This window comes from Tasmannia lanceolata, unplaced genomic scaffold (assembly GCF_043159265.1).
Source record: "Tasmannia lanceolata isolate RefF3 unplaced genomic scaffold, GAP_Taslan_0.1 ptg000026l, whole genome shotgun sequence".
Taxonomy (NCBI): Eukaryota; Viridiplantae; Streptophyta; class Magnoliopsida; order Canellales; family Winteraceae; genus Tasmannia; species Tasmannia lanceolata.
The window spans coordinates 8976304-8995424 of NW_027518703.1; the positions used below are offsets into that span (position 1 = coordinate 8976304).

Consider the following 19121-nt stretch of genomic DNA (forward strand, 5'->3'; position numbering starts at 1 on the left):
AAGTGGAGGTGCGGATATCAATATTAGGGGTGAAAATGAATAAAATAGGAAAGGGGTGCCATAATAACGTTTAAGGAAAGAGGTGCAAAAATCAATTTCTAGACGGGAGGATCTCGATTTTATGATATCAAGGGCTATCGCTTTCATAGGGTCACTCTTTTTTAGCCGACACATTTCCTCTTAGTTTCCGTAGAACTAAATTGTTGACTTTCGTAACCCTTCATTCTCATTTTAAGTCGCCTCATACATTTCTTTGAGTGGGACTCACCTGAAGGTTGATTGTTGAGAGTGACCTGTTGGTCCATGTTACAAGCTTAATAGGCCGTAACGCAAATAAACAAAATCGAAAGAGAGAAAAGGAAGAAAGAGGTTGATTCAAGGCAACCAGACCTCCTAACAGCTCGATTCGAGAAGAGCCAGTCCAACTCTTGCATTGCCATGTTTTGATCTTAAGACAAACTCCAATGATAAATCTGATATGAAGTTGTGTTAGGATCCTTAATGGTACCCTAAGGTGTTCCACCAATTACAAGGGCGCCCCCATGGGTCCATCTAAAGAAAGTATATTTATTAGGGTACAGAAAATTGTGAAAATGGCATTGACAAATGTAAAAATAAAGTGCCAATGAATGTACACCCACAAGGTGTACCAATAGGGCCGCCCTTGTAATTGGTTTTTTGCAAGGGCGCCCTTCAGTCTATCATTCCTCCGTATTTAGAGATGTAAAATGATTTCAAGTTTCTACATTAATGGTTTCTGCGACTACACATGTGATGTGCAGATTCTCTAGATTGCAGGCCATCTTTAATTCTTTATCATCAGTACGAATGAAAGTGGGTGGAAATATCATTTCCTTTACCAATATATCACCAGATGTGTTGGTTATATTTCATGGGCGCTTGGTTTTCCTCAATCCTCACCAAAGGAGAACCCGTTGCTGCTAGATTTCTTAATTTCCCTATTGGTAAGAACTTTGAATTGGTACGTCCTTTAACCTTGCTAGGCAAAAGGTATTGAAAAAAAATATGGAAAATGGCATTTTTACACTTCACATTCTGCCTATTTCTTGACCTGTCTTTTCGGAATAAAGCGAAGTCTTGCCGCACAATTCCGCTTAGCAGTCTTTATAGAATGGAAATTGAAAAGAGTTGAAGAATGCCGTTTAATTTTGAGTCTAATAATTGGTTTTGGACTACAGGGCCTCAGAGATGCGTAGAAGATGCGCAGCCACGACAGGCTTAGGATCATGGTTTTAAATTTCGGTTTTGGTTCAGTGAAATCCGAAATTTCAGACTTACCAAATTTCGGCCGAAATAAATTTCGCTAAATTCAAATTTTGTTTAAATAATATTGTATTTCCGAAATTTGGTAATGAATAAAATATTCCTTTTTTTGGTGTACCGGATTTCAGCTGAAATTTCATAATTTCGGTTGAAATTTTGGTTTCGGTGAATTCCGAAATACATACCGAAACCGAAATTTAAAACCATGCTTAGGAATTAGGATATACGGAACCATGTAGGGAACTAATAAATTCAGTCACCTTGTTTATTAATGGCACTCCCTCTTTGCTTCTATACTAGAATATTTTATAGGTTTAGTTTTGCCATTTTAAGGAAACAAAAAGCCAAAAAAAGGAGAGGAAAATATCAGTTCTACCCTCGGATACCATATCATTATTCTTACTTCACTATCAGCTGCAATTCTAATGAGCTGTTGAACCAATGTGTGCGCTTAAAATTTAGGTATGCAACTTAGCCCATGTTGGGTAGGGTTAAGGCCAATCCTAGCCCAACCCGAGATAGCATTACCTCAACCTTAACCTACAATCCGAACCTCGGGTCGAGGATGGTCAGCCCTAAACCAACAAGTGTTTAAATCTCGCAATCCTAAACCTGACCAATTTTTACCAAATCAGGTATGTTGAGACGGGTTCGGTTCAGGTTAGTCTAGGGCAGAAATAGAAATAAAACAAGAAAAAAACAATAAATTAAAATTAGAGGACCGAGGTTAGGCTCGGATCCCCAAGGCCTCAACCCTAACCCAATCTGAAATTATATCTGTTGACTTTTTCCAACCCAACCCAAGAAAATGCCAACCAAAACACGAGCTGAAATTGAGACCTGCCCAAGTTACACCCCTATTAAAAATATGAGGCTTGCTAGGAAAACGGATCCTGTGCTGTAAAAAAAACACAGGATCCTCTATGGTGACACCTGTGTATAAAATAAAAGAAGCGGGTACGTATCTCAAGAAAAGCAAAAAAGAAGTATTTCCCTAAAAATAAAGAAAGGGAAATGATATTTGCCCTTCTGACGAATAAAATCCCCCTTAACGTAAGTTTTAAAGGCAAAGAAAATCATTAAAGAGGGTGAATTTATCCTCAAGCGGTGAACCATTCTCACAGAAACCGTTAGGGGGGGTGGGGGTATCATTTCCCTAAGAAATTGAGTGGAAGTGACCTAAATAAGGGTTGACAATAGCAATAGCAGTAGATAAGAGGGTGTTTGGTCAACCGTCTTTCAGCCCTTCGGTTTATTAAGGTGAGCCAATTTAATAGGTGACCTAAATAAGGGTTGACGATAGCCAATTTAAAATGACCTAAACAACTAATTTTATCTAGGGAATTGGTTGAAACTTAAAAATTTAGGCGTTTCTTATCATGTCAGTCTTGCTTTGCTGTTACTTTCTTTACTAAGTAACATTGTATATGGCAAACTGACATGGGTGTCATGGCTTATTTAAAGGGTGTCTATACCAGCCCCAATCTAACATGATGCAAAAGTAAAAAATAAAAGTATCTACATCATACAAATAGGGTTTTTCTACAAGATGCGCCTTATTATTATGTACCTAAACTACTACTTAGTCCCTATTTAAAATAAATTTTCACACAACTAAATACTTTTTTTTTTTTTTTTAAATTGACAAATATATTCATACCAGCAAAATTTACAATGGGACCAGTAGTCACACCAGATTTACATATACAAGTCACTACTTTATATGCAACATTTCACTCTAAGCATCCATGTCTTACCAATAGTTAGTATCTTTTGTTCCCTATCCTTATTGTAAGAATAAGATTGCATGAAAAGAACCGCCTAAAGTTGTTCTTCCTCTCCTATTCTCTTCTTTTGTCTTCAACAACATCTATCGTAGTAAGTTGTGGTGATGAGAAGCTTCTCGTAAGGCCACAGGGACGAGGCCGGATGTTTACAGCAAACCTGGTGATCCAACGGTTGTCATCCGCAATCCCCACGATCCGTCTGTAGTTTCCCAAGCTCTCACATCTCCACAATCAGTGGTGCGGCCGATGTTAACCATAGGATCATTGGGTTTGTATTAGGATTACTTAAAAAGAAATATGTTTGTCCTTAGAGCGGATTAGATAGAGATTTTGGGAGGGAGTTTGATAGGGAGAGATCTTTTGGTTTGTGTAGGGATAAGAAGTTAGGAGAAATCTATAAATATTGGACGTATGTAAGTGTACAATTTATCTTTTATTGAATAAAATTCTTTTTTATCTTCCCTTGTGGGTTAAATATTTTTCTCCTTATCCTTGTGGATTCAAGCTCATTTCTACCTAGGGCGAGATGGTGTTTTGCCCTTACAAGCTTCCACCCCGTTGGCTCTACGAAAACGATGCGAAGATGTATAAGCACGAGGTGACCAGGTGGGAGGACTTGGCTTTCAACAAGCTTACAAGTCCCAGTACAACAATGTGGGCCTACCCCATTTGTTTGTACTTTCTTAGAAAGAGTTATTTGCAGGAAAAAGACAAACTAAGGGAGTGGAAATGCTGGGAAAGGCCGTGGAAATACCATTTCCGTCATAGAGTTTCACCTAGTCACGAGTCACGACTAAGTGACCCACCCATAAATCAGTCTTCCAGTCTTTAGCCAAGGGTTGAGATTAATCACATCCCTTCACAAAAAGAATGGAAGTCTGATTTGTAGTGAAACAACCCCTTTACCTGATGCTATTTGTATTTATAGTTTGTTTGGGACCATGGTGAGAACAACTAAGCAGTGGAGGGTCCCCATTGAGACATATGTTACATATAGGGCGTTGATATTGTAGAACATTACGAGGCGATCCACATGTCGGATGCCGAATGGACATCCCATTCATAAGATAAAAGGACTACAAAAATCAATGGTTTCTTCTTGGCAGAACCTTAAACAATACTTGATGGATCATGGGCTTATGATCATCTAATCAAGGTGTTCTCAATTGCATTTGGCCCAGCATATGGTCATGGCACAACGGGTCAAGAAAGAGTGTAGGAGCCACGATCTTTCACACTAAAATGTGAAAATCTACATTAATCAAGGGTTAAGATTTTCCATTTTTTCAATGATGATCTATCAACAGAGTGGACCCAATGAATGAATGGTTAGGATTATTGAAAAATTGCCTCCAGCTATAGTATTGGTCACCCTTATTTTTCTTGGGAAAAAAAAATGACTTGGATCAAAAGTCATCTGCTGTTATTGGTGGGTCTCTTCTTAGATGAAGGGCCCAGATCATGGTTTCATAAATTGGGTAGGTCCAAATCAAGCTTATCCATTCTTCTCCTTCCCATCCTCCCCTTCCCCTATTTTTCTCAATTCTGTCAACGTGCTTCACATCAGTAAGACTCTAACCCACGTCAACCTGTATTCGAGCGTGTCTTTGACGACGATCATTCCAACTTCCAAGATACCGATCTCACCAATAAAATAACACCAAAGAAACGTATAAAGATTATGGGGGGTGCCAAAAAGTAAAAAGAGGGGGTTGAATAAAATAGAGAAAGAGAGAAAAAATAAAGTCCTCCACAGCTAACAATAGCCTCTTCGACCGAACTGCACCACCACGTCTCTCTACACGCCATACAAAAACCAGCAAAAAAAGAAAAAGGTCAGACAAGAACTTCATATTTTTTCTCCTCTCTCTTACACTCCTCAAAACCTCCAAATCACTCCAATCAAACCCTAATTCTCTCAATTTCCCTCTCTCTTCTCCTTCCAGATCAGATTTCTATACACCTAATTTTTCCCCGTTACACTGCTCAAATCCCCCCAAAAATCCAAAAACCCTAACAAAAACACCCAATTCTCTCTCTTCTTCCAGATCACATTCCTATCCATCTATGTCGAGACCCTAGGCAAAACCAAACCAATTCTCTAAAATTGAAGTTATAGAGGAGGGAGGAGATGAAGAGCATGAGCCTTCTCCCATTCAGAGCTTTAAACATGGAAAGAAAATGGATCTTACCTTTAGCCATAGGCTCACTAGTCTCCCTCCTTCTCCTCTTCTTCACAACCCTAGTCACACCAGACGGCCTAGGGTTCTTCCCCTTCCGTCTCGCCTACCACACCGCCTCTGGAAGCCCCATCTTCGTTGAATCCAAGCTCCATGTTACCCCAATTTCCACCCTCCCACCACCCCCTCGCCTCGCCTACCTAATCTCAGGATCTAATGGCGATGGCGAGATGCTAAAACGGACCCTCCTCGCTCTTTACCATCCGATTAATCGATATGTTGTTCATCTTGATCTTGAATCTCCTCCAAAGGAGAGAAGTGATCTGTATGAATTTGTTACCCATCATCCTGTCTTTACGAAAGTTGGGAATGTGAGGATGATCACTAGGGCAAATCTGGTTACGTATAGGGGTCCTACCATGGTTGCTAATACGCTTCACGCTGCGGCTATTTTGTTGAAGGAAGGAGGGGATTGGGATTGGTTTATCAATCTTAGTGCCTCTGATTACCCCCTTGTAACTCAAGATGGTGAGTGTTTTGGATGTTGGAGACAATTTCCTTTTTAATTTGATTTTTTGTGAATTTGACAGTTGATTGATATATGTAATTTTGTTTGAATTTAGATCTTTTGCACGCTTTTTCGTATCTGCCTCGAGATCTCAATTTCATTGATCACACCAGTGACATTGGCTGGAAGGAGTATGTGAATCTGTCATTCTTACTTGGGGTTCTCTTCCTTTTTGTCTTTTTGATTTTTAGGTTTTATTCTTTTGTTAAATTTCAAGGGAATTGAGATTAGTTTGGTTTGGTTCTTATAGATTTCAACGTGCGAAGCCAATTATTATTGATCCGGGGTTGTATATGACAACAAAATCTGATGTTTTCTGGATTACACAGAGAAGAAGTGTTCCTACCGCATTCAAACTCTTTACAGGTGAAATTTTGGTTTTAACTTATTATTGATCCGGATGCTATTTTTCCTTCTTGTTTTTTTTTTTGGTGGCAATTCTGTGCTTTTCCTTCTTCTTCCTAGAATTATTTTCCTATTATATTTGATAAGTACGAAACTTGCTATTAAAGAGGCAAATATAGAAGGGAATTTACATTGTGGAAGGTAAAGTGACTCCCTGATACATTATATCAACCTCAGGATCCCTTCAATTTTCAACAGAATCAGCAACTTTTTTGCCTTTCTTAAAACATGAGGCAATGTCATCTAGGACGGACACCAAGTCTTGAATTTCATTTATATGAATGATATAATTTCAAACCCTTGATTTCTTTTAGTGCACCCATTTTATAACATTTAACATCTCTCCCTCTGCCACAAGTGAACCCAACATGGGCAAAAGGGGAAGATCATTAAACTTTCCTGATGAGTTTTTAACACTCTTTTCTTCACTCATTGATACCTTGGTGTACTTTGCCTTGCTCTCCATCCGTAAGCCTCTTTAATTTTTGTGTGTACAAGTTTGTGGGTGTGTGGTTTAGTTAATCATAGGTCTTTTTCTTTTAATAGTAATTTAACCAGGCTTATTTCAGTGTTATCTTAATGTCTGACATTTTAGAGTCATTCTTTTAATTTCACTTACTTGTCTTAGGAGTTATTCCATACTTTTTTATGCCTGCATTTCCACTTTATTCTGCTTTCTTGATGTACCCATTTGATTCCCCCTATTTCTTTAGCAGATCGCACGCTTTCTGCTAAATAAAAAGTACTCAATTTAATTTCACAGGCTTAATTTTTTTCTTCTTTTTTTTTTCTTTTCATTTCTATTTTACCATTATCCATGTCTATTTTTTTATCATTACCCTTTCTCTGGACTGTTGGCCTTTAGATTGTGAATGGATGGTCCAGACTTCCAGTTATTTTAATGTCCAGACTCCAGAGAGCTAAACCTGGTCCATCATTTACATTAATGGCCATGCCTCAAAACCGTGATTGTTGAGAAGGACAAAACTGCCGCTGCAAATGCATTTAGATAACACAAGAATTTTATGACCACTCCTTTGCACATGAAGCGTTTAAAATATTCTTCTTTCATTGTTCATGGGGTTCATAATTGAATTTGATTACCTAAGAGCATATGCAAACCGTAACTGTACGGATTCTTGTGTAAGACGCATATATTTTACTATTTGCTTGTCCAAGTTAATTAACATGTATTTTAACCTTGAGCAAAACAATATAGAAATCAACTTTCTAAGACTTCTTGTGAAAGGATGTAGAAGCTATTGTATGTTTGCAGATGGATGCTACATGTTTAAGTTGTCTTCTTTGTCAGCTAAGCAGCCCTTCGTGTGATATGTTTTCTCTTTTCCCTGTAACTCTGTAAGTGATATCATTGGGTGTCTTTATTCTCGAGTGGGTCTTACAATAAGTTGCACCATACTGGAAAAAATGCTTTCGTATGCTCAACTATGTTTACATACTGTCTTATTCTAGTGGCCGCGATTTTATTAATAAAAAAACACCAAGGTGGTTAGAAATGGGTCAATATTATTGAACAAGAAGGGACAAAACAAATAAAGTCAAGGAGGAAGAAAATCAAACAACTCCATCGCAGTTTTGTCCACTCCAGCTCTAGCAAGCTTGTCCGCCTGACTATTAGCTGACCTCCATCAGACCAAATTTTTCTACCATCATTTGTAACACTCCTATCAAACAACTCCATCACATTTTTCTACCATCATATGTAAAGCACTCCTATCAAATTTCCAAGGTCTCTTAAGAAAAATAGGGCATGCATTCACGTTGACTCTTACCTCATTGGAGTTGTTTGACCACGCTTTCTTGTATGGTTGATGATGTGCTTCCATCTTAAAGTTGAGCCTTTTCAATGCCTCTTGAGAAATCACATTCTTTCAACTTCTTGAATCTATGATAATATTGGCGCTATGTCCTCCAATGGAACACATGTTAGAGAATATGTATGTATCACCCAATGTCGTTTCTCCTTAGGAGTATAGAAAAGTCTCCTACTAATCAAGCAAGAGTCATGAGATTCTTCATAAAGAGAATTACCTTCCTCTTCTGAAACACCTCCATTGTCTTCAACAAATTCTCTCTCTGACTTGCTGTCCCATTTCTTCTTGTGCTAGGAGTTGTTGTCAAGCTTGAGGAAATTAAGATGAAATCTATTTCATCTTTCCACACGGAAAACACTTCACATTGAGACTATTAGGAACTATTTTGGACAAAATTGCTTGTGGATCCTTGATTCCATGGAATTATTATTGTAAGGTTAGAGGCCTCAGAATTACATTGATTATGACCTTGTTGATGCACATTAGAGGCTGGAGAGAAAGATGATCTATTGCTGCCTAGAAATGGAGGTCGAAATGACACTCTTTTGAATTTCTTCAATGGCTTTAGCTTTTACTTGGGCTTCAGAAACTGGTGCAAATTTAGGGTTCACGAGTCATTTATTGGGAACTTTTGGAGCATAAATGGGTTATAACATCAGTAAACATTATCACACATTCAAATAACATAATTAACAGCCAATAATAGTCAAAAGACAATCAGGTTTTCACAAAGACTCCTAGCCTTTGAAATATTTCATTAATAGAAGCAAATTCATTCAAGTAGGTTGCAAACAATATAATCAAACCAAGGAAAACATCTTCATAATTAATAGGAAATAAGGGTTGAACAATCTATCCACAAACTGATACATCATAAAGTATCCAACTATGGCCCAAAGTAACTAGGTGTGATGGGATAAAGGTGGGGGAGTCAAAGGGTATGGTGATATGGTAATGTGGAGAGTCTGTCCAAGAAAAACTGGGCTATAAATTCAATGATGAAGCTCATAAAAAGGCAGTAAAACAAACTATGATGAAGCAGGGTGTATGGGAAACCATTACTTTGTTTGTGTAGGCTTCAGGTTCGAACCTCATATTGTAGGAGCCTCCGAAAGTTGCTGGAGCAATAGTTGTAGCCACGATTAGTGAAGGCACTGTTCCAGCTTCTAGGATATGGGGAAAGTTGAGGAGTAAGATGGAACAGCAGTGGGCAGCAGCTAGATAGGGATACAGAAGAAGAAACTGTTGTAACTGCACTTATAACAACAAGGGCAAGACAAAGAAGAAAGGCTGTTAAAAATAACAGATTTAATGGTGACAAAAGGGAGGAAAATGGGAGGTGTCGGTTTCGATTTCGGTCACCACAGAAACATAAACATTTTGATTTCGGTTGGGAATTTCAATGGAAATCCTGTAAAATCATGGAAACATATGGAAATAATGGAATTTTAAGATGGAACTTTAGGAAATACAAGAATAATCACTTACACACAGATCATCACATAAGTAAGACAGCCATCCATATTGGTTTAAGTCATAATACAAGAATATCAATGCTTAGCGACATGTGGTCATGCATGTCTGATAATTCATTACATACCACATTTCACATGAAATTCGTATTTATATTTATACATAATACATACATCACATTTCACATGCAAATCATATAAATATAATTATGTAAAACATACGGATACAGTAGATGACTAATGCAATTTTGGTTTTGGTATGTATTTCGATCTTGATATCGTTTCGGTGGAGATAGAAACGTAAACATGTCGGTCGTTTCGTGTCGGTTTTGGTGGAAATTTAAAACCATTGGTGTAATAGCAGTGACGCAACAGAGGGAAAAGAAGGACAGCTGCTACAACTGTCAAGAGAAGAGGGAAAGGTTAAGGGCGAGGAAAGAAGGAAAGAGAGGGAAAACGAGGGGAAGGAAGGGGGTGCAAGGCTGCCAGCTGCAGCTTTGTTTGTGTGCTGGCTGACAGCAGGGAGTAGAATGGGAGAGAAAGAAAAGAAGGGAAAGGAGAAAGAAGAAAGGAGGAAGGGACATGGTTTTAAATTTACCTGAAATGATCAAAATGCTTCCATTTTCATCCCCACTGAAACGAAATCTACATGATTTCCTTTTACGTCATTATTTCCCCGAATTTTCATTGAAAATCCCGAAATTCGATCGAAATTCCCGAAATTCGATTGAAATGGTTGAAACAACAGAGAAAACGGAAATATGTTATTATTTGCATTTCATTTCATTAATGTAGAGAATGATATTTGGTAGGCAACATCATTGAACTGCACAATAAAGTAACTGTGTCTTATGCATGGGATGTCATATCGGCATGGGACCAATAATACCAAGTAACTCTATGTGGTATTGACATAGAGTCCGGTCCTTAGAGAGAGATTGGTCATTGTACTTTCTTATACTTCTTTACATTGTGCTTCTTTCTTGATTTTATTTCGGCCCTGGCCGAAATCCGAAATTTCGGTATTTCGGCCGAAATTTAAAACCGTGATTGTAACAATTGTGTCCTTTGAATTTTCATCGATTGACACCGCGCTGCCACACAACCTCGGCCTCAAAGCAACTAACGACACCCTTCTATGCATTAGTATCTCCTTGTAATCAATAACTTCTTCCACAGTGGTTACCTGGTCAAAATACTCCTCGGCTTCCAATCCTCCACAAAATACTCTTCAGCTGTCCCATTAGAACTTTTTGTTCACACACACACACACACACACACACACACACACACACACATATTATACAACCTCCCTAGCTGCTATCCTAATAGAGTTCTAATAGAATTAGACCTTTTGTTATTGTTCACTTTACTGTTTACGAATTTTATAGCTAATACACTCCACCAAAGCAAGTCATAAACATATATTGCTTACTTAAACCAATGATGGTCCATACTAATCTATGGTAAACTTAGCAGTAGAAATAAACAAAATAAAACACTATTGGTAATAAATCAACTGCAGCACATCAGAGTAGGCCCCAGTTGCATCAAAACAGCTTCCACACGAACAGCAGCCTTGAAATGGGCCCCATCACCATCAAAACTCCCCTCACTAACAATACTTTTCCTACATTTCTTTGTCTCATGTTGTGGCTCCAACCGTGGGTCACAAACATCAATTATGTAAGATTGTACCACATCGCTTACCCATGGGGAAAAAAGGAGGGAAAAACTTCTTTTGGGTTGGTGGCATGAGAGAATTTTGCCTCTGGTTTAGCCTTTTATGGGCCATCAATCGTTATTAGCACTTCCACTCAAGTCCCCTTCAATTGCAGTGATTTGTGCTTTTGCATGGGGTGTTTTTTCATATATCATGTGATTTGTTTGTATATATCATATGAAATTTAGGCGCTTGGTTCTATACTTCTATGACAGGTTCTGCTTGGATGGCACTGTCCCGGCCTTTCATCGATTACTGCATATGGGGATGGGACAACCTTCCACGAACAGTTCTCATGTACTATGCAAACTTCATATCCTCACCAGAAGGCTACTTCCATACCGTCATCTGCAATGCACAAGAGTTCCGCAACACCACCGTCAACCATGATTTACACTTTATATCCTGGGACAATCCGCCCAAGCAACATCCCCACTACCTCACTATAAGTGACATGTCCGGCATGATTGATAGCAATGCACCATTTGCAAGGAAGTTCCATAGAGACGACCCAGTACTTGACAAAATTGATGCAGAACTCTTATTTCGTGGCCAAGGCATGCTTGTACCGGGTGGCTGGTGCATTGGACCACGGGAAAATAAAACTGACCCGTGTTCGGTCGTGGGTGATGCAACCGTCCTAAAGCCAGGTCCTGGGGCTGCAAGGCTAGAGCGCCTAACCGTCTCGCTCCTTTCGAAGGAGAGCTTCCGTCCAAGACAGTGTCAGTAGTAAGCTAGATGTGAGACATCAAAGTTGCAGTTCATATCAGCAGTATGGAAGGTCATCACAGTTTGGTAGTTATATATATTCATATGAAGCAGCAGCAGGGCAACCTGTTTTTGATCTTTTTTACCACGGATAAAGATCCCTTCTTGGGCACAATAAAAGAAAGGACGACAGAGGGGGGAGCTAAGAGTGTGGGTTTCGGAGGATATTCGGATTCTACTGGTGTAATATAATATATGGTAACATTTTGGGGACTGAATTGAAGGAACTCATCTCCCTTGCATCGGCCTTACAGGAAGGGAGTGACATTAGCTCTAGTCTCCTTTTGTTTTCTGTGGTCCAAACTCCTACGCAAACTCTTCGTTCTATGGTTTCATGGCTCCCAGCTCTCTGTCACAAACTGGTGCTGATGCTTGTATGTTCAGTTTCCTGCATGGAGGAAAACTAAAACACGAAAAAGGTAAATTGTTGCTTTGTGGCCAATTTATCTCTTGTATCATTGTTTATGCCCAATTCCTATCCTATATCTCATTGTTTAGGCTAAAATTATCTGTTATGTCTCATTGTTTTTTCATCTCTCTATTGGGGTTATTCTGGAATTTTTCATGGTATGATTTGCACGCTGCTTTTGCATTCAGATGTTTAGACAAAGCTCTTTGAAGGCAATTTTTCAGAAAAAAATAAAGTTCGTATTGGGGTTGCTCTCAACAGGGGTTGAAATACTTGGATAAACTATTCTTGAGATTGGCTACTACATCGGCACATCCTGCCCATTGGGGTTGTTTTTAGCGTGAATGTAGGGTAGCAAGAATCCTAGCTTGTAATCTCCTGGGGCTGTTCTCGATGTGAACAGAAGTTAGCAAGCCTGTCGAAGGATAAAATAAACCTCAGTTTGCTATCCCCACGGAGAACAACCTCGTAGGCTTGCTATCCTCCTCCATTCACGTCTAGAACAGCCCCAATGGGCAAGATAGCTCAGTTCAAACTAACCAAGTAGGGTAGCCCAGTCCCAAGAACAGCTTGTCCAAGGATTTCTATCCCCGTGGAGAACAGCCACATTATATAACAGTTCTTTTGTGCCCATTCCTATTATTTTGCCAAATATGTAATGCCAATGGGACCTGAAAAATAGTGCACAATGATGTAATCTTTTTTGGCTTCTCTAATACCCTCTTATTTTTGGAAAGATTTTTAAGAGGAGATTTTATATGATGCCCGACCTTGATTTTTGATCCGGTCAAAACACACCTTTTTTGAGTGTTTTGACAAGATAAAAAATCAAGGGCTAGGTGGTTTCAAACCACCTTGAAACCACCTAGCCCTTATAAATCTCACGGTCAGGCATTATATAAAAACTCTTTTAGAGACTTTATATGATGCCCGACCGTCAAAGTAACAATGGCTAGGTGGTGGCAAACCACCTAGCCCTTGATTTTTATCTGGTCAAACAGAGTGTTTTGGATAAAAAATCAAGGGCTGCGTGGTTTGCCACCTAGCCCTTGTAAATCTCACGGTCGGGCATTATATAAAAACTCTTTTAAGAGAGCATCTTTCAACATTGAGCTTATGAGCCTTAAAAAGGAGGAGATTTCCAATGGAGACAAGCTTCAAGTGTCGGAATTTTACCCATCGTGATAAAACTCTAATTTCTGAGAATATCATCAATAGAATAAGAGAAAGGCTTAACTATGCTCGAGTGTGGGAAACACCTGTGGGGCCACATTGTTGGGGTAATCCTAAGCATTCATTTGAAAGGACCCATCATGGATGGGGTGTGTACCAAATGGACACCGTGTGATGATCCAATGGAGCTGATTTTTTGTGGACACTCTATCCATGAAAGGGCCTTCCAAATGAATGCTTTGAATCTCCCCAACAATGTGGGCCCACTCCTATTTTTGCACTCGAGCGCAGATAAGCTTATCAGCTCTCGAGCGCAGAAACCCTTTACTGATAGAATAATCAGCTCTCGAGCGCAGAAACCCTTTACTCATAGAATAATCCCAAAACTCTTAATTCGCACAGTATTGAGACGGATGTTCCAAGAAAGCCTAGACAAAATTGCTTATCTTGTGGTCGAGGCCCATTAGCCTATTGCTAGCTTTTTCCACCTAAGAGATAAAACAATCTTCCAATCCTATAGTATAGAGGCTCGAAAAATAGGGGGACAAAAAGACCCTAACCAAGCAAGGCATCACTCCCAAGTCTACACTTCTAGTCCTCTACTTCACCAATTTTCCTCTACTGCACAACACTCTTTTTTTTTCCCAAAATGCTTTAATTTTATTAAGAGAGCCTTGTTCTTTTTGTTCAAGTTGCCAATGCCAAGACCTCCATCTTGCTTCGATAAGCAGTCAGTCTCCCATTTTGCCAAATGTTTCTGTTTCTTCCTCTCATCTTTATCTTTCTATAAGAAATTTCGTTGGAGCTATTTAACTTTTCTAGAAACCACAACTAAAATCTTGAACAAGGGCCATGCCCTACCTTGAATGGGCCATAATGAAAAAGATCCACCAACAAAATGATCCTCTCCCTCCAATTGTTGCCCCACAGATGAATGGGTTCTTAACAAAAAGATGTAACACTCGACATCCAATGTGAAGAGTAGACCTGGCAAACGGGTGGGTCGGGCGGATCAACCCGCGGGTGGTGCGGGTGCGGGTCACACGGGTCAGAAATTTGGTGACCCGCGCGGCCCGCGGGTGGGCCGGGTCAACCCGCGGGTCACCCGCAAATACAATATGATATAATATGGGATTGTAATTCTCCTGATTTGACGTGATATGACCGCACCGTAGAAGTTTTTCCCGTAATTGTAATAACTCTATACATGTTGTGGTATTTTTCTCGTAATTTTATAACTTCATAACCATATCCGTAATTTTTCATTTAAAACTTTATAACTCAGTTATTTTACTTTTATGTAATAATTAGTTTTTTTTACTTTTTACTTTTGCCAGGAACCTTCGCCCCCATGTGCGATCTTTGCACAAAGTATTACCACCTATTAAAAAAAAAAAAAAACGAAATGTTATCAACACTACTTAGGGCACTCTCACTTTATTAAAAGTATGGTATGGCCCACACCATCGGATGATCCAAACCGTCGATTAGATGGGCCATAGCCAAAATAGGTTATACTCCAAAAATCATTTCCATAGGATGATTTCTCAAGTGCTGATAGCATTCTCCAATAAATTCTTAAAAATTACTCTAAAAATGCGGGTGCCCGCGGGTTGACCCGACCCGGCCCGTGTTTTTGCGGGTTGGGTCAACCCGCGGGTTAAATTTGACGGGTCACTAAAAGTCAGACCCGTGCCCGCAAATTTGCGGGTGGGTCGGGTTGACCCACGGGCACGGGTTGCTTTTGCCAGGTCTAGTGAAGAGTAAGATTAATTGCAAAAATTAACGCTCATCAGCCCCACCCTGCTTTGTATTCTCACCCCTCTTAGAAAATCCATGAATGCCAAATCAAGCAATGAAACTACAATAATCAAAGCAATAACTTTTATTTCCTTTCTTTACACATTAAAAGCCTTAATCTTACATGGCAAATTGAGCACCCCATTTAGAAGGGCAGAAGGTAATCACATACTCCTTAGAAAAACAACTCATCATAGGTGCTGGAGTGTCATAGGCGTAACTGAAATATGAGGGGCAGGCATCCTTGAACATCTTGGAATACATATTTGGCTTGCATTTTTCCGGCACCCCATAAGAATTCCGGCAACAAAACATGTCCAGATCAAACGCCAAGCATGCGCTCTTGCACGCAACCACCGAACTACCATCTAGGCCTGCCACCTTAAGTTCTTGTGGGCACATTGTGTTAAGATTCTTCATGCATCCCCCAATAGAGCAATTGGGTGCAAGTGGCTTAGTCGAAACGGAGACTGGGAGGTTATATCCATCCACCAAGCTTACATCGAAGAAAGTTGGTTTGCTCTTATCCGCCTGCAATGAGACTTGAACTAATGTCGCCGGTGGGAGGCCTATTGATAGGAAAAACAAACAAGAGAACTTGAGGAAGAATGGCCAATTAAACAATGAGAGCAATGCTCAACCACAAAAGAGTTTCTTTGCTACATCACCTATGCTTCCGTTACATGCGAGCCGGCCCTCGCAGTCACCGGTTTGGCAGGAGGGCTGTTTGGAAGTAGAATTGAAGTTGCACCCAGTTCTAGCCCAGAGTCGACCACTCCATGTGTGCGGAGCGTGGAATTTTTGTGTCTGTCCCGATGGGAGGAAGAAGCCACCATCTGCTATCACCGGATATTCGGCGTTTGATGCCATCGCCGGCCATATTGGGAATGGACACTTGTTACTCACGAAGAATGCAACCGACTCTCCGATGGTACAACCTGAAAACACAAATTTTACAATTGTAAGTTCAAGGGAAGGTGATTTTGTCATATGCCCCTTGTGATTATAATGGGCCCAAAGGGCCCTAACATAATGTAGGCACACAACCGCGGAACATATAATAAGAGTAGGAACATATAATAGGAGTATCTAGTCAGGAGGAAATCGTGGTTTTTGTGTTTGGGTGAAACTGTATTCTTGAGATTAGGGTTGGGTTCTTTATATAAGGTCTTGTTCACGGACCTTATATTTCTTTTAACCAAATGCGTTTCCCAGATTATATGGAATTAATATCTGCACCCTTGTTTTAATAATGGAACTCTTTTTCTTATAGTACACATTCTAATTAGCTGTTAAAAAGACTGCTATAATCCTCCCCAAAGTACCAATAACTAGGACTGTCAATCGGGATGGGCAAGCTCGAAGCCCGCCCGTTCGGCCCGCTAAAAGCCCGCCCATAATTAAAATGAGAACAAGCCAAAACAAGCTTGGTCAAAAGTTGAAGCCCGAGCTCTAATTTGGGTTGAGCTTGATCAAGGGTCGTCCAGCCCGTTATAGGCCCGGGCCCTATAATATATTTACTATATAATTTTTCAAGATTTGTTATGCCCTTAAAAATCAGTAGATATTAATTAAATAGGTTACTTAAACATTAATATCCTATAGGCTATAGTTCGACATTAAATAGGTTTTTTGTTTTCCTTTATTTTGCCCCTCTTCAGCCCACTTAATATGATGATCCAAACTATTGAAGTATACAAATTGGCCCCCCCTTTAGCCCACTCCATATGAACGGTTTGGATCATCGTATCCTATAGGCTATAGTTCGACCTCAGATATATTAAATGAATAAGACAAAATCTGGCAAAAAATCAATCGGTGTGGCTTTTCTCACATGCAAAAGCCAGCAAGTTTAATGGCTTTATATGAAATTGGCTTTTCTGTGCTTGCCTTATAGTCTTTTCTCGTGCAGAAAATAAGACGTGATGGGCAAGACCGAACTCGGCCCGAAGCACGTTGTGGAGTTTGGGCAAGTAAATTTTCTAATTTAGTCAGGCCCGAACTCTGCCCGAATCCCGTTGTATAGTAATGGGCTGAGCTTGAGCACCTCAGGCCCGCCCAAGCTCGGACCGATTGACAGTCCTACCAATAACTAGTCAAAACTCAAAACAGTGTTCAGTGAAGGAGTGCCATTAAAAAAAAACAAGTGCGGGGATCATTTCCATATTATAATATGTATTAATTAATGTTACCTGACAAAAGGAAATGGAATGTTACCTGACAAAAGGAAATGGCATAAGAAGAGAAGCAGAAAGGATACGGAGAATCGCTTTGGCTGCTTCATTTGGGATTTGGGTTTGGAGTGGAAGAAGTTAAGGTAGTGTTAATGGGTTTTGTAGTAGGGAATGTTAAATAGTGGTGTGATTCTTGCATTGTACTTCAAGTTCTAAAAAGATTGACTCTCTTTGGAGACACGCAGAGTCATGTGAACTGTGAAGTTTCTTAGAATTATATATTATTTTGTTCTTCACTGGCAAACTAAGCCAATGGGCTAATACTATTATGGACACTTTCAAGCAATACTTTAGAGTACAAGTCAAGTATCAATGGCATTTGAAGCTTCTGAAAATTTTAGTAAAGTTGCTTGGACTTGTTAATACTTTGGGATTTGCTAGGGACCATCGCAGAAGGCATTTTGTAGATGGTCTGTCGCATGTCTAACCGGCCACCTCGTGAATGATGACAAACTCTGCTGAAAAGTGAGCCTCTGTGGCTGGTCTCACATGCGGCAGACCATCTGCGAAACGCCTTCTGCAATTTGGTCCCTAGCAAATCCCTAATACTTTTATAGGGATGCTAACAAAATGAAAACCCGTTTTGTAAAAATAGACGATATCTACTATCGTGACATGTGCACAGGAAAACAAAGTAGAGGGCACGAATCCCCATAAGCTAGGGGTGCAACTTGAGTCGGGCTCGGCCCGGACCTGACGGGTTCAACCTGATTTTGGCTCGGTTTGGGTTGGCATTTCCTCGGGTTGGGTTAGGATTGGGAAAAGCCAACCTGATTTAATTTCAGGTTTGGGTTGAGGCCTTGGCAACTTGACCCGTTCCGAACCCGGCCTCCGTCCTCTAATTTTATCTTGATTTTCTTTGGGTTATTGTATTTTTATATTTGGTCCAAGTTGAACCTCAACCAACCCGACTCAACCTGATAATATTTCAGGTTAGATGGGTTGGGTTAGGGTTGACTATCCTCAACCCAAGGCTCGGGTTGGGTTGGGTTAGGGTTGAGGGAATGCTATCTCGGGTTAGCTTAGGTTTGGCCTCAACCTGATCCAACCCGACCCGAGTTGCACCCCTACCATAAGCTCAAATAACACTAAAAATGACCAAATCAAGGTTTATTTCCATTTTCTTCTTTACCTTCAGAAAGAAGTTCCTTTTTGAAAAGTGTATTCCATACTTTTATGGTAAAAATACAGTTAGACCCCACACATTCAACTTAACCCCTAATGTCTAAAAAGTTACAAGTAGACCCCCTATGGTTTCAATTTGTATTAGGTAGCCCCCCTCTTTTGAAACACTATCAATGCTAATGAAGACCTCATACACCCCTCTAAACCCCATATCCGAATCCAAACACTACCAAAAACACAGTGGGCCCACATTGTTTGGATGATCCAAAGTGTTCATTTGATGGGCTCTGACATAGATAGGGTGTGCCAAAAAAATCAGCTCCATCGGATCATCCTAACCCTTCAATCTGTGGACGAA

General features: G+C 39.9%; 2 protein-coding genes across 2 annotated transcripts; one reads left to right on the plus strand and one right to left on the minus strand.

The window, feature by feature from the left end:
- Positions 1-4842: 4842 nt before the first annotated feature.
- Positions 4843-12580, plus strand: LOC143858617 (beta-glucuronosyltransferase GlcAT14B-like). The gene is made up of 4 exons (XM_077369308.1): positions 4843-5779; positions 5875-5950; positions 6070-6185; positions 11470-12580. Exons 1-4 carry the CDS (start codon positions 5203-5205, stop codon positions 11982-11984), a joined length of 1284 nt encoding a protein of 427 aa, XP_077225423.1. The 5' UTR covers positions 4843-5202; the 3' UTR covers positions 11985-12580.
- Positions 12581-15443: 2863 nt separating this feature from the next.
- Positions 15444-17717, minus strand: LOC143858743 (thaumatin-like protein). Its single transcript, XM_077369456.1, has 3 exons — positions 17622-17717; positions 16073-16342; positions 15444-15973 (listed from the first exon to the last, which is right to left on the minus strand). Exons 1-3 carry the CDS (start codon positions 17686-17688, stop codon positions 15525-15527), a joined length of 786 nt encoding a protein of 261 aa, XP_077225571.1. The 5' UTR covers positions 17689-17717; the 3' UTR covers positions 15444-15524.
- Positions 17718-19121: the final 1404 nt, after the last annotated feature.